Source organism: Siniperca chuatsi, linkage group LG14 (genome assembly GCF_020085105.1).
Source record: "Siniperca chuatsi isolate FFG_IHB_CAS linkage group LG14, ASM2008510v1, whole genome shotgun sequence".
Taxonomy (NCBI): domain Eukaryota; kingdom Metazoa; phylum Chordata; class Actinopteri; order Centrarchiformes; family Sinipercidae; genus Siniperca; species Siniperca chuatsi.
The window spans coordinates 5,360,290-5,387,851 of NC_058055.1; the positions used below are offsets into that span (position 1 = coordinate 5,360,290).

Sequence of the window (27,562 nt, forward strand, 5' to 3'; positions counted from 1 at the left end):
GGCCGTTCTTTGTGTGCATGTTATTCCCTGGGGCTGCTGAGAGGCCCACAGTGCTTACATGTCAGCTAGCATCTCACTTCCTCAGCCAGCCATGAAACTTCTGTCACCCCTTTGCCAACTCAACCTCATAGTAGTGTGCACACTTTACCAATACCACACAGCCCCACTGTCGATTTAGACAATATGTTCAAGATCAGAGCGAAAATGGCACAAAATGGCACCAGTGTCATTAGGAGTATGGTTGGCTTGTTACTGCCACTATATGTCGATTAGCAGAGGAGCATGAAACCGGCACCAGGAATGTGAATTGGGTCGCCTGCATGCGATCGGGTGGACGATATGAACAAAATGGAGGCCCACTCATGAAAGTATTGCTTCGTAGCGCTACCAGTGGTCAAAAATGATCCACACACTGTAGTGATAGCTCCCAGCAAAATTACATCTAACAAAGTAACATTCCCATCTAACAGGGAATTTCACTGGGCATGGTCAAATGACAAAGATCTATGTTTGTATGAAACGTGCATTGTTAAATTTAATTTGCTGGGAGCTATCAGTACAGTCTGCGGATCTTGTGTCTGACTTTTGCCGCCAGTAACTGCTACCTGCCAAGGAGGCAGGTAGCAGTTACGTGCAAATAAACAAACAAAACTTTGACTGTTTTTATGAACTTAAATCCCTCATCCTTCTCACTCTATGTGCCTACATTCACAGCTGAAAGGCATTGCAGAGCACAAGTCAAAAGCATAAACCGTCATTGCCTCCCATTTGAAAATAAAAACAGCACCTTTGTCATTGCAGAGCTCAGCTCCTTTGACTTGCATTCCTGCTTGAGGCTGGAAGATAGAACTGTGTCTTATTTCTTCTGTGCCGTATTGCACTAATGTCAATAGCCAATCCTGCAAGAAAACGGGGTGCTTTTGAAATTTAAGCAAAATTAGGTGACTAGTTGAATGCTTTGAGGTTGGTATGTGATCGGAATTCTGCTGTGCTGTTATGATCTGATGTTGACTCGTGCTCCTGGCCCTTAACGCAGCTTAATATCCTGCAGTGTGTGACAAAATAAGTAATATGTACAGGCACATTTCCATTACAGTGTCTAAAGAATGGAAATTAAACTAATGTGTCAAATCCTTAACCGCGAGCAAAAAATAAATATATATGCATAAAAGTATGAAAACAACAACTAGAATCTCAGAATACTGAATATTCAGGCTGCGTGTCAGCACGGCTCAAGCATTTCACAACACACTGGCATTGCAACATGTGTTTCTTGTCAGTCACTGTGGCATCTTAGAGGAACAACAGACTGCCTGTTGAGCCAGCAAACTTCAAACACAGGCATGCTTAAATCTCAATTACATTCACATTCTCATAAAAGACCCACACCCGCTCATAAACACCTTCTACTTTCTCCCTTGCTTGCTCGCGCGCACACAGACACACACACTCTACCAGTCAACAGGTCCAATGCCACCATCGTTGAGGTGCATGTACTACAGCTATATGTCCGCTGCCTGGATCTGTTCAGTGTTGGCCTGTTCAGGCTGTCCTCCATGAAGCCCTGTAAGCCTGTCAGCTAAGCCCAGCGGACTGTACCAAACCAGTCCATGGGGAGTGTCTGCTAATTGTACAGCTGGCTCTTCTGAGGTGACAGACAGCCTTGGCTCTCTCCTTCTTTCTTTGGAGACTCTCCAATTGCATCAAGGGGTGTTGATGCTCTGCTCATCTGCTGTGTCAAGTGTAGAAAAAGTCCTATTTTTCCTCTCTCTCTCTCTTCAGCTAACAGGCAGAGTATGAGAGTAACTGGCTTGCAGCAGTAAGGAGATTGACAGCTCGAGCTGACACACTGACACCACCATGATTTCACCGGGGAGAGAGGCATAGAGGGCTGGAAAGAGAAATCTGTCCCCAGAGAGTCATCAGTCTGGGCCTCTTTCACTCTCTTTCAAATAGGGCCAACTGGTTTTACACACATACAGGCTTGCAAGGATCAGATTCGACACAGCCTGCGCCGAGTGTTAAAACCATACATGAAAAACTCATTCCAGAGGGGTAATAGCTTGAATGCATGGATCAAATGTCTGAAAATCTGGTGAAGTATCAATTTGCATGTAGCCTTTTCTCTTCTTAAATCTTCACCGGCATTACAGAAGCAGCCGATGTGTCTATGGGCATGTGTGTGCGAGCGTGTCAAGTGCCATCTCATTACCCACTTGCTCAGGTTTCACTGCAGTTGGATTAGCGGGACACCCGGGGCAGAAACGAAGCTGTTAATGGCCGTCTCGCTTCTCCTCTTGTGCTTTCATCCCTCCTCCCCTACAGCCTAAAAATGCTGTGTGGTCGGCTGATGTGGTGGTAAACCTACCCATCACTCACAAAAGGGGAAGCAGGGAGATGTAACCGGGCCCAAGTTCTCACCCTCTTCTCTCTGCTTGCAGCCCTCTTTCTCAGGAAACCACGGTGCAGCCACATCAACATGCTTTTCAAAATAAAACCACAAATTAGCTGAGAGCTTTTGGCAAGCGTCACGGTGATGAGCTATGGCTGTGGGACTGCATTATTTGGCTAGGGTTAGTGTAGGGGAGGCTGGTTGGGATTTGAGCTGTTTATTTGAACTGCACTGTTGTCCAAACAGTCAGCTGCCTCTCTGCTCCCTCGTCAAGCCTCACAGCTTAAGCTAGGATTGTGGTGTTGGTGGGGAGAGAACAACTTGATATCCCCCTTTGGGCAGCGGCTGCCCTGAGCTTGGGTTACTTTAGGGGAACAATGCGGCCTCTGTCCACGGCCTCCTACTCGGCAAAGACATGGGCTCAGACAGGCTCGCTAGTGTCAGGCATGGCCAGGGGATTCATACATCACAACACCACACTGCACACTGACTGAGTGTAGGGTTAGGGAAAAAGCTTCCAAACACAGCTTCCAAGCTTTGCTTCTAAATGGCCCAGCAGAGCCCCCCGTCTCAAACACACTAAGAGCTAAACCAGACGTGCAGCCCATACCAGCGCAACGCCCCGTTTGCTCTTGGCTTGAAAGGCCTGAAAAAGCAATCCCTTCTGGGATTTTGGTTTTTGTACAACATTGTTTACAGTAAAACCTGACACGTGGAATAAAGAGAGGATGCTGGAACGCCGAAATCACATAGCCCCCTCCAGGAGCAGCTTAATCTGTAACAGATGGTGACAGCCTGATGTACGTTGATGGGTTTAGGCAGGCTTCTAAGAACAGTGGCCAAAAGCCAGAGATCATGAACCGAAGAATGGTGATAAAATGGAACACTGTGCAGTTCGTTACACTTTGTTCATATCAAATGCACATGCTTTAAAATTTATTTTCCGCAGTACAACTCTACATACACATCACCCATCACAAATTAAACATGTCCTGCTCAGAAGTCACAATCTATCTTGAGATCACACCCAACACCAGGGGGCGATGTTGAGCTGAAGGTTTGACAGCCCCTGTACAACTCCTAGTTCCTGACCCTAAGCAGTCAGTAGCCTGTGGAAATATAATGAAAGGTGGGTTGAGACAAATGAAAGCCAGGCAGTGTGTGTGCAGAGCAGAAACACATGCAAGGGATCTGTGGACTGCTGCTAACAAACCAGGATCCTGATCTGTACTCCTCTCTAATCTGCCCTGGGGCTCATCAGGGCTTTATTTCTGCCCTGCATATTTATGAGAATCAGAGAGGGTGAGAAGGGAAAAAAAGATAACCTCTTTTCTCGTGGGAGCAATTAAAGCCTAGCTTTCATCAATCCTGATCAGAGTCCTCATGCTCTGTCTCTCACTCAGCTTTTTGTGTCTCCTAAAGGCTGTGTACACTTTTCACTTCCACCGTACTGACCCTCCTCTGGTACTGCAGGAGTGGATAAGGAAGCAGAAAGACTTCTCCCGACCTCTACACCACGGCTGTAAGATGGCAGTAGATGGTGTTGAACCACAAAGTCCGACTCTAAAATTCTATGTACGGGATTCCTACAGTGACCTTTGAGGATTACAGAGATTACAGCTGTGGTCATTTATTTGATGCAGGGAAAAAAAGCTTGAACGTGACGGCAACACCCTGCAGTGTCCGAAGAATCCAACAAATGCTTTAATGCTTAAACAGTAAAACATTTTTAGTATGGGTGGGATTCTGGCATTGTTTTATCACATAAACTCTCTATGACCATATAATCCAAAATGGGTGGTTCCATAAACTTTGGGTTGTCATTCACCATGCTCATCAGGGGTATTTTTTATTTTTTTTCCCAAGGACAGACCAAATCCTACTTCATGCTGCTCAAAGCAACACCAACACTGCCGGGGTGAATCGTTTCACAGTGAACAGTAACATCTTATCCGCTGTGATAATCCCGTCTCCTTTTTAGTACATGTGTCTGCAAAGCTGCTTTGCTGCATTTCTGGGACACAGCCCTCAAGTTATTAACCAGAACCAAAATCTGTTTGCTAGAATGACATCATGAGGCAGCAGCGTTTAAAAACACTGAGATTTGGAGAAGCAGCGAGATGGAAATGGCTGGAGGGGGAAGACCTTGAGATGGGAAAAGACTGCCAGACACACATGGTCGATCAAGATAGAAGGGTGGATCATTCCAGACCAGCGCTCCTGCTGTTATGCATGCACACATGCGCTCACACACTCATATGCACACACACCTCTAAGCCACCATGAGGCCTCATTAAGGCGGTCTGCTCTCTCTCCCTCTTTGGCAATGTCACCTCTGCCGCAGGGACCAAAGACTGACACAGGCATAATTGGCCTGAACACACCAACAGTGCGCTGGGAATGGCTGGGTCTTGATAAGTGGTGTGTATATGTGTGTGTGTGTGGTGCGTTGACCCTGTTAATGCTGCACAGTTGGCAGGAGAGTGGCTGATGTCACATTGAATCAGTGGATGTTGGTGATGGTGATGGGGGAGGACCTCTCCTGGGAAGAGGAGACTGGTGTTCAACACCTTCCTAAAAAAGGAAGATGCTTGCTTTGAAAATGGCTTTGGTTATGTATTTATCAAGACTATCCCACAATCCTTCATTTGAAAATAAAAATGGAGTTAGTAGGAGCTAAACGGTAAAAACTGTTTTTTTTAAATCAGCAAAGACAAAGAAACCTTGTTTCTTTCTCATTATAATCCTCAACATTGTCTTTGTAACCAAACCAGATTTCTGAATAAACTGAGCACACTTACATAAATCCTTCTACCTTAACTAGACCAACAAAAATATGCCACAGAGCATTACCTCAGAGACCTGAGAGAAACAGACATGTACAGTATACAGTTGCTCACCATTCAACCCTGACTGGCTGCTAAACTGCCACATATCTCAGTGTGGCAGACACAGGGGGGCCAGCAGGAAAATTAAGGCCTTTCACTTTGATCTCTGGAGTGCAGCCCATTTAAATGTTTGTGTTTGAGATGTAGACCTTTAATTTTAGCCTGATGGGTTCCAGGCTCTTTGGGTTTAGCGTGGCATGTCGGATATAGGAGTGTTTACACAGTCTCCCTCCAGCTCTCCTGGTGCTGAAATAAGTGCATTAAGATGGATGGATTTACTTAGTCTCTAACCTTGGGACTCGGGGAACAAACTCTGAATGACCTCTTTGTCTTGCTGGAGGCGATGGAAGGAGACTGACCCATTCACAACATCTCATTAAAACTGATCCTCATCCAACAAACCTCCACCAAGTGGGCACCAACTAGACTCGTGGTCTCACATTCAGTATTTACCTGACTGAGTTATTCCATAATTAGACCTGATTGCCTATGTTATGACTGTAACAGGTGACTGAGGAGAAGAAAACACAAATTGTGGTAAAAAAAAAAAAATAAATTAATCAGGATACATAATGGTCTGACTGACAAATATCTTCAAGTCACAGAATCACTTTGTAGATTCTATTTCTTACAATCTTTGTGGGGATATTGGATTGTTTGTTAGTCTTCTAAGTTAATTCATTGCATTCAGCAAACCAAACAACATTTTCCACATTTTACATCACAGTTGCGCTCTCAATATTGACAGAAAGCCTAATAGAACTTTTTTACATTAAAAAAAGGTGTAAATCCTACACATGAGGCTGAAGTAAGAAACCAAAATAAGAAGTCTGGAAGACCAGTCCCTTGCAGCTCAGACCAGGATTAATGAGCTGTGATTAATGCAAACATTTAAATGTGATTTTGGAATATGTCCAGTTGGAAATGTTGCCATACTGTATTTCTCTGCCTACAGACAGACACAGTAAATGTGAGCTGTAGACAGGGGGGCTGGGGCATTATTTGCAACAGTGAGGCAGTAAATCAGCCAGTGCTACCCTTGATTTGTTAACCTTTGTTTGGCTGTGTCAGCAGATGAGGCATGGCTGGAGCGGCCCCTTTCATGGTCATGAAATACAGCCTCTCTCTCTGTAGTTACAGCCATGGAGAGGAAAAATGGCGGTGGGGGGTGGCTTCCCTCTGTGCAGCACAGGATATTGAGCTTCCTTAGAGATACATTAAATGCTCCTAGCAGGGGATGGGTAACCAATAGGAAAGATCACTGGGGAGATGCCTGGAATCTGCTTCAATGATGTATCATTCAGGCTCGAATCCTTCAGATCCCTGTCTTATTACTCAAAACACGCACCGTTATTGAATATCAAAAGAGCATTTTGATTTGATTTTAGCTTCTGTTTGAGCCAAAACAACAACAATGCTTTATTTCAGCAGTTGTCTCCGAGATGTCTCTGGAGGGAGGGGCCAGCGGCCTCTCTGTGACCTCCCAGCCCCTGTCAGGGAAAGGGAGACCGTCCTTGACTGCAGCCGTTCAGAACGCACGGAAGGCCAATGGTAGTCAGGTCATCTTTCCACTGTGCATCAGGTCAAGTTCCACAGGCAGCCCGGATTTCTTGACACACAAACCCACACAGACGGCAGAGGTCAGCACGAGGGCAGTGCAGGGAGCCTGGGGCAGTAAACCAACACTGGTGCTGTGGAAGGCCAACCTTCTCTTTCCAGTCCACTGAATGAGTTAGGGAGCTGCCTGGGTGATTTGTGCCGTGATTGTTGCTCTCTATATCACTTGAGATTACAGCAGGTGGCGGCCCACAGCCTGGAAGTACACACAGCTCTATCATCAGTCCACCTCTCAGGAAAACGAGAGAGAATGAGGCAGAGAGAGAAAAACAAGCCCTCAGCTCCCTCCCACACAGCAATAATACGCTCACAGGCAATTTTGCTGCCAGCAGAGCTCTCTATGACAATCCAGGGAGCTCTTCAGCTCTGATATCTGCCACAAAAGTTCACCTCCGCTTTTCTCTTTCCACTATTTTTTTTAAACAATGCCATCAGCGCTGCAAATTACACCTTCCACATCGCACATTATTCTCTCCCCTGGTGATAGACGCACTCAAGCCCAACACACTTCACCAGCGGCGCTCTTCACGCTGGCGTCAGCCCCAGGTCTCGCTGTAGCACCGCTTCATTTTCACATTAACTCCAGTAAAGCATGGTGAAATCAGCGTTGTGCTGGGGGTGGGGTGGGGTGGGGGGGGGGAATCACTACACTGTGCACTTCAATTCACCCCCACACTGAACTTGGTCTCACATCGTAGACACAGCTGCAGGAGATGTCTCATGAGGGACTAGCTTCTCCAATATATCTACCAAATGAACTTAGTCCATTGTCTAGTTTTTCCAGTTTTAGACCAAAATCTTTTCTATTCTAAATAAACTCCATCTATGAAGGCACACACCAACCCAACAGTTCACTGATGAGACATTTTACTTCCCAAAATCTACTCTTGATAAATGGCACTGCAGAGCTTTTTAAATGTCATCCAGCATTATCTTAATCTCGCTGCTGGGGCTATGCTCAACAAACAATGCACAGTGAGCTTAGTCCCTGCTCTCCAATGACCTAGCTGAGTCTCTGGAACGGCTCGTGGATTGACAATATCATAAAGGATGGGAATGTAACTTAGTGACAAGATATTACTGCTCTGGGACACAGCTTTAATCATTCGATAGATCTGTCTGCAGGCCTTTGTGGTGACATACTGTGCTGGTTTGTCATCATCAGTAGCTGTGCAACCTAGCACTTCAATCCAATGCTTGGTCAGCAGTCACGGCCTAATAAGGCTCGGTTACCGATTTCCACTCATGGCACCTTGGAAGCAGCTTATACTTTAGAAAAGTTGTTTATTTCACTGGTGGCCAATAGTTTACGCCACATCTTTTTGACTGGTGCTTACTCTCCTGCAGAGCAAATCAGGTTAGCTAGCTGACACCTGCAGGCACATTACCAACTGCAGTAATTAGAGCTAACATTTAATGACTCTTAGTTAATGAAATCCATTCCTGGGCAGAGTGAACCCAGGAAGGAGGGAGAAAAACAGCGATGCGAGCAGAGAGTGATGGTGGCTTTAAGCTCCACATTAGACAACTATCCACAGTTGACACCGACGGCCCTGAGGTGAAGCTGACACAAGAGGGGAAGAAAACAAATCAACGTCTTAAAACGCAAAGGCTGCATTCTCATCGTATTCTCATCGTGTAGGCCTCGGGCAGAAAGAAAAAAAAACACACAGTGGCTTTTGAGGAAGCATGAAAAATACACTGTAATTATTGAGTAGGTGAGAAGGCTGTGAGATTAAAAGATGAGGGACCAGCACCAAGTCTTCAAAGAGACCCGAGGTTGCCCTGGGCTGATTTCCAGTCTTGCTGCAGAGAAAAAAGCCAACAGTCAGTCATTATCAAAGCTGCACATCAGCAGCTGAATTACAATGGCCTTCTCAATGCTTTTTTGGTTTAAGGTATATTCAAGTGTCTTACCTATGTTCCAATCAGTCACAATATTATTAATAATAATGGCAGTGAGTCTGAAAGAAGCTTCTGGCTCATTTACCAAGAATAATACACATTCTGTCATAGAAACGGCAAGCTATTCAGTATATTTTTTCTTAAACTATGTGTCAATAAAGCCTGATATATTCAGCACTATTTTTTCCTGCATTTGATATTTGGCATGTTTCTATCTTTAACTGACATTTTTCTGAATTGTAAGCTGTATTCTTACACCACTGATTTCAACACTTGCAAACTAATGACTCATATGTCCAAGTTGCTCTGCAGCATCAAGGTTATAGTTTCACTTCTGTGGATAGTAGCCGTAACTGTTCCTTCATGGCAGAACTCAAAATAATAAACTAGCCGTTGCTTTGTTTGGGAACTGTTTTTGCTATCGTGGCCTGTCATGGCTTTCTCAGCCATATGCTGAACCCTAAAGCCCAATGAACATTTTGTGTGTACCAACAAGAAAGTGCACGTACGTCAAACAAATGGGAGTCTTTTTGCACCTGCCTTTCTGCAAATATTGACACTTGTTGTCCCACAAACAAGCCTGTCTTGGCATTTTTTTGGACCTGTTGCTTATACCGGGGTTTGGTTGCATTAGAATAATGGTAATCCATTCCAACAAAACCCACCCAACTCTTTTAATCTCAACACCACCCTCCATAAAAATACCAGTGGGCCTGGCTCTCCCAGCACCTGGATTCTTTTACTTGCCTGTGCAATAGCAGCAGCCATTAGCATATGGCAGGAGAGGAGGAGGGGATGGAGATGGTAAAAGGGAAGACAAGAGGGGATATTTAAATGGGAATAGGGGCCAAGAGAGTGGACTATCATGCAGCAGAGAGAAAGCGTATTTTGTGTACTGTTTCCCCAGTCAGGTCCTTTCATAGAGGAGGACAGAGGGGGGCCCTCTGTTGATTTAGGCTGCACAAAGGGGGCCTTAATCCTTTCAAGGGAACCGAATCAGTCCACAGAGGAGCACGTTCAAAAGGAAACCTGCCTGTCAAGCATGGCCATTGAGCCCCCCAATGGACGCCACAAATCAAGCCCTGGAGGGAATCAAAGGCCAAAATGTGGGAAATTGTGTGTCTGTGTGTTGGTGGTGGTGGGGGGGTGTACAAGGACCTATCATCAGCAGTCGGGCTCGTTTGTGCCACAGGCCTGAAGGGGTCATAACCCTTGTCTCTGAGCCTCTCCCCTGCCCTGTGTGGTAACTCCCCCCCATTACAGAGGAATGTCCATTCACACAGGGCACCACCATTATCCCTAAGACGGAGAAAATGGGACTGTTTTTAACAGCAAATTAGTGACTTGATAATGAGGTCACATGTGGTGTTGGCACACTGAGGCCATAAACAGATGCCTCGCCTGCCCTTACTTCATTCCCTGCAGCATCAGTACATCCTCCTCCGCTGGCTGCTGTACAAGTCCTGGTGCAACTCAGCATTTACAACAAAGGGTCACCAAAACCGCACCATGCTTCATGTCATGTTACATATACGGAACAAAAGCCTACATGACCTTTTAAGTTTTCACATTTTAATGAACCCATCTGATGATCTGATTTTCATCTCAGGTCTAGGTGTCAAGAAAGCACTGTGCTGTACTTCACCTGTGCACCTTGGGTAAATTGGAACAGCTTTATGGATGTGATGCATTATTGCTGTTGCATAATTTTAAATTACCATACATAGATACAATAATTACTGCACTAGGACAATACACACCAATTTCAACATGGTAATAACACCAGGGGCATGGCAATACACCTGCACCATCATATTGACAACATTTCAGCATGCTAGGAAGAAAAAAGGCTGTACCTTTAACTGCAGCTGTGCTGAAAAATTTCTCTGAGCTGGCATCGGAGACCTGGAAAAGAGGAGAATGGAATGAGCAAAATATCACAGAGAAAAGCACAAAGCCTGAATGTAATATCACTTCCCACCAAAATGTCCTAACCCACTCCTAGATAGCATTTCTGGGGACTCAGAGCACTGACTGCTGACTGAGAGGACATTATTGGGTTATGATAAATATTTATTACGCTTAAGTCACCAAACCGTCATTTTAAAGTAAACCTTAATAATAAAATTCACCCTGCTAAGATTTATGATGTGGTTTTAATATATCACTCTGACAATTTGTACTTGATCTATGCTCTCAATTTTAACAAACTTCAAGGTCAAATTTAATCCAATTTAAGCCCAGACCTGTTCAGTGTCTACATCCTGTCATGCCCAAATGATGTCCATAATTATTTGGATAACCTGAGCATCATGATCAAAACCAATACTGGATATCAGACTCAAAGAAAACAAGTGGCTCTTCATATTTAGGCCACTTGATGGCACTGTTGCTCCGTGACAAAACATCTCCATCCCCTCTCCAAGCCTCCCCGGCACAGCACCAACAGCTTCGTTGTATAAAATGTGAAATTCTGGGATTTAAACCTGAATTAGATATTAAAAGCCTTATATATGTGAAAATTCTAAGTCGCAGATTAATTATATTTCAACCACGACATTGAGGTGAATGATTGTTACATTAGAAAAGCACTGCAGGCTGCACGGACAGGAGAGACACAGGACAACACCCGTTAAGCTGCACATGGGAAGAAGACTGACAGGTTTCTCGGAATAAAATGAATTTCTGATAACTGGCTTTGTGGATTCCCTCGCCTCGGATGTATTTCATGCTAAAATCTGAACAACAAAATATGATGTTATGGCATCCCACTTTGACAGCAGGGTTCTATTTTCTTGTGCTATAATAACCCTAATGACAGGAATATTCTGAATCTGCGTCCTGTGACAGTTTAGCTGCATGCTGCTCCTGTCTTTTATCCCGACGTCTGTCTGTTCTGCAGGAGAAGCGAAGTATTCTAACTACATCAAAACAAAAACAGAACAGTGCCAACAGACAACTAAATGAAGGGTTTATTGTTAGACATAAAACATTGATCTGAATCAGGTATTCATTCACTAACACAACACTGACAGAATGTAAACAATGAAAGCTGCGGAATAAATGACAGCAGAAGAGGTGGCGTGAAAATAGTTACTATCATAAAAAATCCCATTTAGATCATTTTGCACACTATCACACACAATGCAATCAAAGATTGTAAGCGGCTCAGAGCCAGCGCGCATACCTTTGATGTGGCAAGGTTAGCAAGAAGGCAAAGAAGTCAGGATATTACTTTCTCGGTCTGGCAAATGTGTTTTCACATTCTGCTTTTCAAATAATATAATCCACACAAGAGGCGGCGAAGTCTACTCCGTTTAAATTGAGGAAAGCCATGCGGAGAGAGAAGAAGCCTTTCCAAGAAAAAAAAAATCCAAAGCCGTTCACAAAGCTACTGCGCCTTTGGACAAAGGGAACCATGTGTCTCACCACGGAGAGTTTCTGCAACAGCACTGAGGCAAAGGGGGAGAAAAAAATCCCTTGATCCACCTTTCTTTCCTTTCTCGTAACACAATATGATTTTTTTTTTTCACGTATATTCTCCTGTCGGAAATATCCGTGAGCGGTAACAAACAGGATCCGGGAGGTTTTGTGTGTCGGTGCACAGAGAGGGGCAGCGTCCGACGGAGCAAACCGATCCAACAAAGCGCACTGCCAGTTTGCTCTGTAGAGACAGAGACGGAGGCAAATCACACAGCCAGTGAGCAAAAATTCACAAGGTATAAGCCAACTGTCGCTGTGTGTTCAGCTGCAAAGCCTGTCAGTCGTGCTCTCTCTGACGGATCCCGGTCGTGGGCACACAAGAGCCTCTCCCCATCCGCTCCCAAGCACCAGACAAACTCCCATTCATCCAGCGACTGCCTGCCTGAGTGCTGCTGCTGTCTTCACGGTCAGGTCCTCTCACTTCCTGATTTCCAGGCGGACTTAGATTCAACCTTTGTCGTGCTCCCTCAGAAGACAAACACTGGGGGGGGGGGGGGTTTGGGCTTCCGAAAAGCTTGGAGCTCGATTGCAGAGGCGCACATACGCGCTTTTACCTTTTGCGTAAATGGCGCTTAAAAGGAGAGACAGCAGCACACTAGAGCTAGATAAGGAGGCAGAGAGAGAGAGAGAGAGAGAGAGAGAGAGGGAAGAAGAGAAAGGAGGGAGGGGAGAGCTGAGGCAGAAAGATATTCTTTCTTTCACTCTGTACTGAGTGAGATGATGTCAGCCCCTAATGAATTCCCCAGTAGGGTGCTGCTACCGTGAGGGGAGGAAAAACAAAACGCTCCTTTATGAGCAGCATGCACCTCCTCGCAGCCCACAGGCGCTGTCTTCCTGTTGGATCAACTCCCACTCCACTGGCCTGAAGGGAGGTCAGCTGGTAATATAAAAAGCACTTTGGGGCATTCAGCCTTCAATTTGAGCTTTGAGCTCTACATGGCCCACCCTGACACACCTAAAATCTAGTTTCCACCCCTGACACTGCCGACATAAATCATGACTACCACGTTTCTAATTTTGTGATAACTTTACCAAGCTCTGGAGGGATTTTTTTACTTAGCTTGCCCGCAGGGTCACAACAACAGCCCTGCAGGAGCTGGCAGAGCTCAGCGTCCTCTAGTCATTTCCCAGTGTTGATGCCACAGAGTGTGTATTTAAAAGGGATCACACAGATTTCAGGTGGGACACCATCCTGTTAAGATTCACGCTGCAGGCCTGAAAGTAATATTTACCTAAGAAGCAACAGCGCTCATCCTTCCTCGCCTCGATCTCGTTACATTGGTCGAATCATGATCTAATGCTGGACATTCCTGGAAAATCCTCTTAATAGTGCAAACCCTTGCATCATATAGCTTGTCTAATGAGCATTAACTATCTGGCTGGGGGGTCAATGGATGTACAATAGAGTCACATTGCAAAGTCTTTCCCTGCCAGTTCAGCCCAAGCAACCACAGAGCAGAAAACAGACTTAGCTCATAGCTGCGATGCTAATCCGTCCCTCGGTAACAGAGAGACAGAGGGTCCGCTGGCTGGTTTGGACCGGCCATACAAACATGAAGTCATGGGAAATGGGATATACAGTTGCCTGAGATTCAGAGTGGCAAAACAAATCCTCACACATCAGAGTCAACACAACAGCACTTTTCTGCAAACTGAAGTCAGATGCTCAGTCTGGTCAAAGTGAAATGTTTACATTTAGCAGAAAATTATTTACCCATATCAACTTACAACAGGCTTGGCATAGCTGTTCATGGACACACTGACATGGAAAAAAAAAAGTGAAGTACCATCAGTGGGTGGGAGGGATTGGCCTCAGGTGGCAGGTTAAAATCCAGCCACTTGGTTCATCTACAGAGGATAAAGGCTGTGGTCACAGAGGGCCTGGCAGAAAGAGCAGCCTACATGACCATGTGTTCATCAAGTTAGAGGCTCCCATATTTAGCTGTACAGTGCCACGGGAGTATCACGGAAATGCAGTAAATCATGTCTAAAATTAGTTGCAAATGTACTAAATGTGGTTACATGTAATTAGATCACAGGGATTCTCATGTTTGAAGCGGTGATTGTGATGAAACATCAAGAGCATATCGTGGTTTGGCTTCAAGCGCATGACATGGCTGGCTTCAAGATATGTATTTATATGTCTGCCACCGACAGAAAATGGCTACCAGTCATTTTCACAGGCCTGTGCAGCGGCAGCGGCAGCAGCAGCAGCAGCAGCAGCTATGAATGAGCCGCTGTTCTCCATTTTAAATGGTCATTATCAGATTTGAGAGCGACCACAAGTCTGTGATTACAGCCACACTGCCAAACAATCGGCGTCCGGATCTCTCACTGCACATCATTTTTAATTCAAATGAAATGATGACAGAGATGAACACACACATGAAAATGAGAACCCTGCACAGTTTCACATGGAACAACATCGTCTGCGCAAGAAAATAAAGCACTGAGATCAAACACAATGTCTGGATGTATGCTATGTATCTCAGTAATTGCTGTCTGGGCATGTAAGTTCTGTCTATAGACCATCAGCTTCACACTGACATTTTGTCATCTTTTATTCCTTTTTTGGACGCTGATTCTCCACTTCAAAGACACCAGAGGCATGTTTGTCTCTCCCCCTTCAACCATGGTTTAATTTTACAGGAACTCTCTCCTAGATTACAGTCACAGCGGACCAGCTCGCCTTTATGAGCCTTCCTGCCATAATGCCAAATCTACCCTCGTTTGAAATATTACTGACAAGCGTATCAGGAGTGCTGGCAATGTAATATGTTAAAAGCTCTTATTACGTTTGCCTGTTGACTCAGAGCTCTGTCTTTGTTTTACAGGGGCTAAAAAAAATATCTCATGATTCAAACTAGGATTGGATGCAGAGGCCAGGAAATGGATCTTAATGACATTGAACAGCGAGATCATGAGTCATCTCAGGTGGGTGGGTATTTCAGAAGTAGTTTCAATTCATGGTGATGTCTCTATGAGAATCAAACACTAACACCTGATGATGGCTTTTCTCTCTAACACCATCATCAGGTCAGAATGATTAAGTTAAGGAATCACTAAAGTTATTACAATTCATCCTGAGGGGAACATGAATATCTGTAACAAATGTCATGGCAATCCAGCCAATAATTGTGGAGACATTTCACTCATAACCACAAATGTCACCCTCGTGGTGGTGCATCAGGGGATCTCCAAAGTAATTAGGATACATCATCTGGGAACCATGCATGCCTGTACAAACTTTTGTGCCAATCCATGGAGTAGATGTCGAGATAATTCACACAATAAGTGAAAGCAATTTTACCTGCTGGTGGCGCTAGATGAAAAGTCAGGGGATAACCAAAATCATTAGGATTCATCCCATCCAGTACTTGTTGAGCTATTTCAGTCTGGACCAATGGATTGACAGACCAACATGGCCACACCACTAGCATCGCTAAAAATAAGTTATGTAAGTTATACATTTAAAAACAAGCTGACAAAAATACACATTTTCCATAATGTCTTGGTAAAAATATTATGAATTTACTGATACATCCAAAGCCTTTTAAAATATATCATTCATATTGTATTTCCATGATTATCCATCCTTAGAATCAGATTATACTTGAAGCAAATAATAGAAACAGCTGAACTAAAAGGAAAACACCAGAAACATGATTTAACTCAACACATTAAAGACTTGGTTATAACCTGGTTATATAATGACCACTCAGCAATAGATATTTAATCAATATTTATGTTCCATGTGGGGATTTTAACGTGGATACACTGTAAACATAATGATTGGCAGTGTATCACAGGGAAGCAAACAGTGGAAGATCATGTTTCACGATGTTTCAGTGGCTGTTTACACAATAATCTGACTACTGGAATTAACAAAATAATGCTCGATAAAAAACATATACTGCACACCGTTCAAAGAAAATAAAAGCTGCTTTACATGGATTTTTAAAAAACAAATCCGAGTCTTCTCAGAGGAGGGGGTGGGATTAGATCACACCCTCCTTGTTGCTTAAGATCTGAAATGTCCAAATGTTGCAGTACAGTCTAAGAACTGTGAAATATTTCTAATTGCACACATAAACCCACACACGTGGAATTGCCAACATCTCTGCTCCCAGCCTTTCGAGGGTGGAGTGAGGATGTTTTTTAAAATTATTATTATTTTTTTTTTTTTTTACTTTTTATTTTTTTACAGTCATTATATCCGACCTTATCTCCCAGAGCCTGTACTGGGTTGTCAATGACAACTGGCTCTAATCTCTACCCCCTCCCGACAAGCAGCACTGACAGGCCCTTTCTTCCCAATTCCTCAGACACGTAGCCAGACATAAATTAATCTGTCACTCATTGCTAGTATTAATGTGGGGATGACATGCGGCTGTGCATGCAAATACACACACACACACACACACCAAAAGACAAATTCACCCAGCATTAAAACCTGTTATACAAACTGGGACACCATAGCATGCCAAAAGTAAAAAAAAGCCTTTGGAAAAGCTGACAGTCTTCTTTGTTAAACTGCATCAATCAAATATCCTGACAGAGAATGAGAGATTTAAGGACTTCAGAATTTCCATCTGCATTTCCACAGAAATGCTTTTCAATATTAAACCTGTAAATAACAATGCCAAAAATTAATCTCTATCTTGCTCGCTTAATTTCAACCGGTGCTTATCACACAGGAAGCATTCTGGGAACATTTAGGAAAATTGATGGACGCAGGAATGAAAGTGTCTATCTGATCCAATGACGATACCTCTTAAAAGCAGATCTTTTGTGTTATAATAAAGCTTCCTGAGCCAAGAGATATGAAACTCACATTATACGTCAGCCGGGGAAGCAGCGGAAAAGTATTTCTTCCGCTTGTTAAAAGCCTGTAGAGACTATGTTATCTGCTTATCTTTATCTGCTTATCTCCCTGTGGTCTCTGAAAGCAGGCTGGGGCCATAGGAGGTCAAGATAAATGGCCTGATCAATGGCAGACATTATCTGGAACTGGTAGGGAATAATCAGATCCAGTTGACATTGCGGGCGCAGAGAGAACTGGCCTGTCAGCGGGAACAAACCTACTTCACTAGCCATCAGTCTAATGTCGCTGCCGTGGGACTCACTTTGGAAAACAATGCAGACAAGAAAATTGGTTTAACCTTCTCTGCCTCAAATGCTTTGGTTACATCCCTAATGCAACCCCCTTCAACACACCCACACCCCCTCACCACTGCTCTGCCCAGTCACAAGAGAAATGGGAGACCCTTTTGCCTAAATTACAGACATTGCCATGGAATGTGGGCTGTGGGCTGCGATACCGTGGATAATTTCAGACCAGTCAATCACTCCCTCCCCTTCTAACAGAAAGGAGCATATGTGCTACCTGCCTCAAAACACACACACACACACACACACACACACACACACACACACCATCATGCATATTAGATATTAGGCATGATTTACCTTTAACATTTTCATTTAATGTCAGTTAATTACTAATTCCCAAATCCAAGATAGATTATTTTAAAGGCCAAATCTGTGTCCTTATTTATAGCGCTGTCACTCAATGCTTGCTCATGGTGGGATTTGTTGGGTCTCTGTAAATAATATTATAAAGAGGACGGTGTAGATCTGCTCTATAGGAAAAGTGCAATGAGATAACTTCTGTTATGAATTGGCGCTATATAAATAAAAGTGAATTGACTTGTTTACATAGAGATTTAATGGACTGAGAAAATGAATTGTCTCAGCTTTTGAAACTAGGCACGTGACAGGTTAATCTGAATTTTAATGTGGTGTATTTTAAGAGATCATTTGTTTGTGATGTTTACATTTATGTTTACATCATGTCTATGTCCTTGAATGTATTTCAACAACAAGATTCAGTGCTGCTTGTCATATAAATTCATTGATAAGATTATTCAGTATAACCTCATCAAGCTGTAGTGTCATTTGATCACAATGCAAAAAAGGAGGATTATAAACCTCTTTTAATTTGACCCCAATTTTCTCTCTGAAAATCTACAGTGGAACCATATCCCAGATAGACAAAACATTCCTAACAGATAACCCAGTGCATGACGAACCCCCAGCTTTAATTTTTCCCCCTAATCTGCATGTCTTTATATTTGCGGAGACCCAGCAGACATCTACAACCAAAGAACCATGGCGGTGGAACCTCCCGTGAGACCTCGACTTAATACTAAGCAAGAGCAACTGTGCTGGCAGGGATAATATTTTCCCTTTTTGTTTCTTCTTAGTGGCGCGATGGGAGCGAGGAGACTACGGGAGGCAGGGAGATAAAGGAGGAGGAACTAGAGAGAAAGAGAGCAGGAGAAGAAAACAAAACAGGAGGAGACAGGGAGAGACAGACAAGACAGAGAGGGGGAAGGAACCAAACAGGGAGGTAGCTGGAAAGAAAAAGGAGGGAGAGAAACAGCCTGCTGTGTCTTTCAAAAAGGAATGACTACAGGAAAGCACTGAGGAAATCACCACTAAGGCGTATTAAAACCTGTCTGACCCTCTGCAGACCCCCCGAGCGATTCGCCCGGCTGGAGGAGTATGGTCGGAGGGATTAGGCCTCTGAAACGCTCCGTCAAGACCATTCTGTCAGGCACCAGCGGAGACAGCCCCAGTCATCCACCCGCACCCCCCACACTCCACTCAAACAAGCCTCTCCAAGGCTCTCTCTATGTTCAACAGCTCCAGAGTGGGGGCCTGATAGGCTCTCTAGGGGGACACAAGATGGGCCATGGACATCAAAAGCCAGCAGGGTGACAGACAGCAGGGAGGTCTCTGCCCGCCCTCCCCTAACATTCCCTTTTTTCACTTTCTGCCGCTCTCCTCCTCTCTCCCTCCGTCTCTTCCCAGGCCCCCGCTGGCTATTGAGGGGTTTCTAATTGCATTTTGCAGGGCCTGAGCTAAATAAGGTCGTTGTTCTGTCTACAGTAGCCTCCCTGCTGGGGGGGCTGAACGATGGGAGGGAGAGAAATGGGAAGTTTAGGCCCCTTTGAGACAATAAAACCGCAAGGTTCAGAAAATGTAAAATGTAGCCGGGAATTGCTGACAGTTTTTTCAGACTCCTTGTCACTCAGTGGTTGACAGGTGATCCGTGCTGTGTCCCCTCAAGAGTTCCTCAAAAGAAGAACTTTTTTCACATCACACTCTGCAAAAATGCCGGAGCCATATCGCTGGGTGAAAGGGGCCTTATGGTTGTGGTTTGAGAAGGTTGTGTGTGTGAGCATGTGTGCTGCGGAGGATCTGAGCCGCAATCATGTGAGTGTTTTAACATGTCAGAGTCCACTGAGACAGCGCTTGGATATCCTCCATGACCTCGTTGCCCCTCTGCTGCTCATGTCCCCCCGTGTGTAACACTAGAACATGGGAGACTGGCTGAACAAGAGGAAGACTGAGTGTGTGTGTGTGTGTGTGTGTCCATGTGAATGTGTGTGTTTGGAGACAGGAGCAATTTCATCTGTAAATCTCCTCCTTTCCCCAGGTGGTGTCCGTACTGCAGAAAAGTGAGCTGGTGGTTTGTGACCTACATGTGGAGCTGGTTGCGGGCCAGAGACTGGGGCCACGACTGGGCTGCAGGGGGTCTGTCTCTTCCGCTTTGAAGCCCTGTATATTTAAATATTTCATGACCCCCTCATCTCCAGCCCCTTTTATCGGATTTGCGCTCGTGGCTGCCTTTCATTAATAGCAGCGAGAGGAGTAAGTGTCGATCTAATGCCCCCATCAGTGAGGCATATCTGAGGGAGCCTCTCCCATACCCGCGCCCTTTTGGCACTCAGCATATCTGGAAGACGATCTCGTTAAAACGCTAGTAACAATTACACCAATTACAGATAAGCCTAAGTGTGTCAAAGCCACAACATGATGTTTACAATGATTAGCATACGCCGTTATCAGCAGGGATGGTAATAAACGCTAGTGCCTGGTGCTTCAAAAGATCACAGGGCTCTTTATCTGTCGCTATCGATAAAAGGCCACCGGCTGAAGACAGACCCGAGCATAGCATAGCAGGTACCTCGCTTCAGTTAAAGTAAACCATGTTTGACGGAAGACTTTACAAGATGTCACAGGAACAGTACAATGATATCAAATGAGAGAACATCACAGCTTGCCACACCCTTATTTCTGTTCATTATCGTCAAAGGCATCACAAAGAAACCCTCTCACTAAAGCCCTCATGACTGTGCTCTGGCAGTAAACAATCCTGCTTATCAGATCAACACATGTGAACGATGTGTGTTTCCAGCAGTGAAGTGGAGTGCAGCTTGGGCCAGTAGATTTCCACGAGGGCGCGTGCTGGCATGGCGCAGAGCACCAGTCTGGAAATGTGTCTCTGAGGCTGGTGACCATGACATAAGGCCGCGCTTGTCTGCTTGTAATAGAGATCCCTTTGAGAGCGGCCTGCATCTGCCCGCAGGACACATTCCACACTTTCCTCCACAAACTCTGCGCCGCCGTAAAGCTCTGGGTCCTAAATGTGCACATTGTGAGGCTGCCCCGCTGGCCGCCTGACAGCAGCACATTAACCATGGGGTTATTTGAGTGGACCCAGGCTCCCAGGGCACAGATAGAGCGTGTTTTCTCTCTGAAAGTGTGTGTGATACTTTGTGAACGGGTGTGCTGTTTGTGTTTATGGAACTGTGTTAAACGATCCACCTTAGAGTTTGTTTTTGCTCTTAAAGTGGCACCAGGAGAGGCGTAAAGTATGGGCCGGTGCGTGTGACGAAAGAGTGACGTGGACTTAGATGTGCAGTTTTCTTTCAGCATGTCTGACAATTTGTGTTTGCAGCCTGGTGTTATTGGGGGCCACAGGGGACCATCATTGCCAAGGGCCACCCAGGCAACAGCCAGCGCTAAGCCCAATCATCAGTGCCTGTCTCAGCTGGGCTTACCATGTACTGTGTTTACCAACACCAAGCCTCAACAAGATGATCCGGGGCAGCTTGCGGTCTGTCTCACTCTCTCTCTCTCGCTGACACACACGCACAAACACACACACACTCAGCCTGTAAGAGGATTTGCTCTGGCAACAGGGACAGGCTGTCTGGACACACTTATCCAGAGAGAAAGCTGCAGCACCACACACAGCTTGACCCCACCTCACAGGCCTCACTGCACAGGTAAATGCATGCGCGCACACACACACACACACACACACACACACACACACACACACACACACACACACACACACACAATTCCCTGCAGGAAACTGCAGTTTGGCCAAGCCTTTGCTGAATCCACTGACATAGGGGTAAACAGTTTGTTGTATGATATAGTAATTCAGTTAGATGAAAGGCTGAATGAACAATACTGCAGTCCACAATGATCACACAGTTTTAGGCTTTAGGCTCTGTGCCAGTGGGTTTAACACAAAATTTAGATTCTAAACTCAACAGTAAAACATCAAACCTTTATTCCCGCTGTGATTCTAGTGTTCAGTTTGCATGCAAATAATGCAGCATGCTATTTATGTATGTATACAAACTTTACACCAATGAAAGACTTTATGAGACCATATCAAGCTACTAACTCGCTGTCTTGTCTTCTAAATAAACTGTCTGGATGGCATATGAAACCAAAATTTTAAATGTCTTCATCACATTTCTTTACGATGTGTTTTATTGCGTCTTCCTTTTAAAGCCTGTTTGCAAACTTTGACAATAAGGGTTTGAATGGAATTGTTAGTAGAAGCAGCACTGGCTGTGTTTTCTTCTGCTGACTACTGATTAGTTTGCTCTGATGGCCACATTGTTACGTGATAACAGAGAGCGTTAGTTGGCTGGCCCTGAGGAAGTCATTCGGAGTGAGTTCACTGACTCTCTGACCAGGGATATTAGGAGAGCACCTTTTAGTCATGCACAATGGAGTCCAGGCTCTGACTCCACTAGCCTCCCGTCTGCAGGGGAATCTAACAGGGCCAGAGAGGCCTGCAGACACCTGTCATCCACAAACGCTCCAGGCACAATAACACCTGACACTGCCCATGAATTCACACATGGAGGGGCATACATACAGTACATATATGACGTACCAACCAGCATGTTTTCCTATGTAGAGCCATACACTGGTGATCTGCATGCATGTAGCACTGAAAATATACACAACAGACATACGTGATAAGAGACACGCAATTAATCACACCATTGCGCACACACAAAAACACACATCATCACTGCCTGCGGGAGGTGTCCTCCCGAGACCCCTGAGGTGACAGATGTGTCAAAACAACATATTGGTTTCACTCCTCTTTGCTGTGGTGTTGCTTTGTTCCTCTACCCTAAAAAAAACAAAAAAAAACATTGGATCTGATTTGCTCTCCATACTGCTGATGCATTTTTCACAAGTTACTCTGAAAACACCATGTTCCTCGACATTAAAAACCAATTTAGCACTCCCAGGATTAAAAGCGCATGTTAAATTGAAGGCTACACTTGGCGTGGGCATGAAAAATTGAGTGGCTCCTTATATTAACCAGGTTGAGCGCTGCACACAGTATTTAGATAGACGAAATGGAATCTTTTAGCATTACTAATTCATCCACAGGAAAGCTGTGGTTGAGATGTCGTGCACGACTCCACCGTTACACTGTTGAATACAAACATTAGCTGGCTTGCAGTTAAAGCTGTGCTATGTCTTGTGAAAAAAGTGAATACCAAGTGGATGTCTATCAGCGGGGATTGTTAAATGTAACCTACTTTCGTCAGTTCTCTTTCATTTCAGTTAAGCTCTGCTTCTTAGACAAGCTGTGAACTGTCCTTCAACCCTTATTCTACAATTTCACAGTGTCCATACTTTTATTCTTAGCTGACAGAAGAAGAAAAACACTCATATTCTAATATTAACATCTGTGATCTCTTTCCAAACTGAGTTGAACCACAGAACGGTGAAGCCTTTTGTGAAACCTGGTTAAAAATGAATGAGGGAGCTGTTGGCCGGTGGGAAAAGGCAGACTAGACACCCCTGTTTAAGTTGGCCCTGATTCCAAAACGTCCTCTGTTTCCCCTCACTAGACTGAGAAAGCGATAGAAGAGAGTAGATAAAAAGAGCGTGATGAACACTCGTTTAGTGGACCATGGTCCCACTTAAACATAACGACGGATGCTAATGATGCCCATAATTACTGTTTCTAAAATGGTGATAATTACAATTCTTTTATAGCTCTTTATCTGCGGCCAATCTTGATAATGATTGTCTGAGTGATAAACAGTGATTGTCAGTGTTTGACCTTTGAAAGTACAAACATGACAAATAAAGCACTCCAGAATCAGACGAGTGTCTTACTTTAGATTTTTTTGTAACAATTATTCTAAATGGTGAATAGAGTTATTTACCTCATAGCCTCATTACATAATACAGTATAAATGATAGAACATCTATGTAAGATATACTTGAACCTACATTAACTGATCTAGCAGATACCGAGCAACAGAAACACTCATTTAGAGTCGTGTTTCTGGCCACCTGACGAATGTGAGTCCAATACTCACTCTCCTTTTTTGCTTTACTTTGGTCTTCTCAACCACAGAGAAATGTGGTCTCAAATCTGGTTCTTTAGGTGCTAAATGCTTTACCAGCAATTCGCAGACAAACTTGCTGCCTGAACTTGTTTGCTGTAGCTTACAGTAGGTTTGTCAGAGCTTTTACACTGAAAGCAACGCTATTAGAGCAGTGAGCGTGAACCAAAACAGTAAAGTTGTGGGATGGAAAACCAAAACAATGAACTGAAATGTACTAAAATGCTCATAGAGGTGAGGTGAACTGCAGAGTGAAGTGATAATTATCCATGGGGTTGTCACTAAGAGCAACCCCCCTCACATTACACAGTCATTTGATCCATATTTAATAAAAAAAAATAAATTAATTATAGTAAGTATTTCAACCATAATTAAAGAGTACAACAGTGATATGGATCAATAATATTTATCATTCTGGAAACAAAATGTCAATACATGCAAATAGTTCAGTCAGAACCATCTCCGATGTAGTATATTTAGTAAATTACATTAGAATCTGTACAGAAAGCAAATCAACCCCAGGCCTGATATCCAGGTCCGGTAGCCCTCCATTCAGCCCAGTGCTGTAATGTTCCTGGCTCCCCTGTCACATGGCATAGATTATGCCTGTGTTACACCAAATGCCTGATAATGCAATCAAGCAGCTTTGAAGCTCGTGATTCTCCAGTGCCTGCTGTAATTAGGGGAAAATGAAACCATTCCCTCAGTGTCTGACTAACCCTCTGATGAGACCTTCATCAGAGAGAGGGAAACAGACAGGCAGACAGACTGACAAAGAGCATTTAAAATGAACTCAAACAGACTGAGGGGACTGTTGGACTTGTGGAACCACTTGTTTTTTTTATCAAGCATCTAAAGTACTGTATCAATCCAGGTGGGATATTGGGTACATTTGGAATTTTCTTTGTCATTATTGGGATAGAAAGTTTGCATGGACCGCAGTGATACAGTGACTTTGCTGACAAATATAGCTAAATATATCCATGTTCATGAGATGATGCTTAACCAGGCATTTCATACTTTACATTATTTTTAAACTACTTTTCTACTGTATTGACTGAATATGTATTAATATGCTATGAGCAGTTTGTCCAGTTGCTATTCGTAACTAACCAGCCACTGAGTAACCTACTGTTGGTGTATTCTAGAAAAGACTGGTGTGGTTAATCAACTAGGGAGTCACAAAGTTCGTACAAACTAGTCATAGAAACCATATAATTAGGTCCACAGTACATTGCACTGGGAGAGAGTAAATTTGCAACATGCACAGTGTGTGCCCATTTGAGGGCTGCTGCAGGGCCGCATATAAAACTCCCTCGGTGTCTGGCACCGGCATATCTGTCTCACATGCTTACAGCATACGAACCGGTACGGCCCCTCAGGTCCTTTGGCACGAGCCTGTTAGTTGTTCCAAAGTGCAGGGCAAAAAAACTTTTAGTGAGGCAGCTTTTAGCTTTTACGCCCCGAGCGGCTGGAACAGTCTGCTGGAGGATAGGAGAGCAGCTGGTAGTGTTGAAATGTTTAAATGTATAGCTACCTCTTCAGCCAGGCTTTTGATTAACACTGGTTTGTAGACATCATGTACTTGATTTTATTCTCTCTCTTATTTTATTTTATTTATATTGTCAAACTTTTATAATATTTTATCCAGTTTTCAGTCTAGCTTTTATCTATTATTATTATTATTATTATTATTATAGCTTTTAATCTTAATCTTAGAGTCTGCAGTAAAATCAACATTTTTTTTGCACAACTATTCAACATTTTAAAAAGGTACAACACTAGATTTTCCAGTTTCATTTAGTGTTCTTTATCATTCATTTAAGTCAAATATTTAAGTTTTGAAAACTCAAAATGTGTCACTTGTTCACTAATAAACACACAATGCAGTACATTTATTAACTTTTTTATTTTAAATGACATTACAGCAATAAAACACACATTGTTGTTGACATATACAGATGAGTTTCCATCCCAAAAAATATTTAGCCAGGTTCAGCCTCACCTGTTAATAAAGTTCAAATGTTTTTGATGCACTCTGGGTACTCCAGGTGCAGTTCATAAACTGGGCCAGACAGGAGGCACATTGCCTTAGGTGGCATCTTTAGTTCATCCATGACAACACTGCCTTCCAGCCAGGGTTTGGACCCCATCTTCCTGAAGGCAACAGGAACGTCTTTGAAGGCAATTTCATCATCGATATCCTAACAGAGTGTGAGAGACTAAAAAAGAAAGGACGTAAAATTGCCAATTAACATTTGTACGTAGTACTCCCATTTTACTAGTGTTTGCATTGATCTGACTGGAATGACTCAGTGTTAATAGCTTAAAATGTAAAATTAAATGAAATAAAGACCCTATACCGCTACTCTTGAAGAAGTTAGAAGCACCCTCCCCAAAATCGATATGAGATAGGGCAGCTGATTTCTATTGGTGCAGTTGTCTGCATGCACACTTAGCAAAAAATGTCCACATGATAACTTCAGTCCCCCCAACAACAAGAAAAATGTACCCACCTTTGTCTGTGGCAGTAAATACGCTAACAGTTGATCAGTGAAACTTCATTCCTTAAAGATGTTCATCAGGCTTGGACAGAAAGCGCATCGAAAAGCACCGGGTGGCAGTGGCTAAGCTTAATAAACTAAATGTCTTAAATATGTTTATTATTGTGTGGAATGCCATTTAGTCCTATAAAATTCAAACTTAATTTGAAGTAATTTTGAAACAACTGATCAATTAAGCCTAGAAAAGATGAAAAAAAAGAAAGAAGAAAAAAAAGATGAAGGGAGAAGCCTCCTTAAATTGCAGTCAGTGGTCAAACTGATCCATATTCATCCAATGAAAAAATGTTCAACAGAAAATGGCGGCGTTTTTGACAGCAGATAACTCAGCTAGTCCACACAACTTATTCACTGCTGAGGTGAAGGCGCCTTTAGTGAGATACAGACCAACGATGGGGATAATGGTGAAGAGAACATTGGGTTGTTTTGCATAAATACAATTATTTTTTGTTGTTGTTGGTTTTGGCAGTATAGTTTTGTCATACTGAGTATGGGAGAGAGTAATGATACTGTGCAATATATTATACTGGATATAACAGTATAGCACCCATTGATATACTATATGGTTTATCATATCAATATGCTATTATCAATGTTTGTTAGTGTGCTTATGGAGTGGCCTGCTAGTGGAGCATGCAAACTTTGAGTAGAAACATTTAACTTCTGGTGTCACACTCACAATGGGACACAATGCAGATGGAAGAGAAGCAGAAAGCAAAGCCATAATTCAACCATTTCTGACAAAGAAATGGTTGGTCTGTGATGTGATGAGATAGCACTGAACAATCATTCTTCAAAACACATTTCATTCACCACAGAACCAGCCATCACAGACAAATCCAGCCTTGCATTGGACTGCATTATATTCTAATGTGTCCCTGCTATTGTGTACATCCCTTGTATACAGTGTATATAATAGATGCACAATCTATTATATAAAACCTTATTTTGTATGGACACAGCCAGTATTGTCTCATTTCTCATTGCAAGGATGCCAAAAACCTATTTTGTGCGCGTGTCAGAGTCTGACCCCTCAGTCCAGATCACTCCAGGATAATAACGCCCCTCAGGAGCTGCAAGGCCTGATATCACCCTTCTCAGCAGTGATGGCTATCATTGTTGCTAATATAGGCACACAGTATGAAACCACACACACGGACATACACACACACACACACA

The 27,562-nt window shown here is 43.6% G+C and overlaps 1 protein-coding gene across 1 annotated transcript in view; it reads right to left on the reverse strand.

The window, feature by feature from the left end:
* auts2a (activator of transcription and developmental regulator AUTS2 a) overlaps nucleotides 1–27,562 on the reverse strand; it is a 319,952-nt gene that overhangs the window by 21,809 nt on the left and 270,581 nt on the right. Inside the window, 1 exon segment of the mRNA XM_044222254.1 lies at nucleotides 10,659–10,707. Within this exon segment, the coding sequence (XP_044078189.1) occupies nucleotides 10,659–10,707 (49 nt within the window).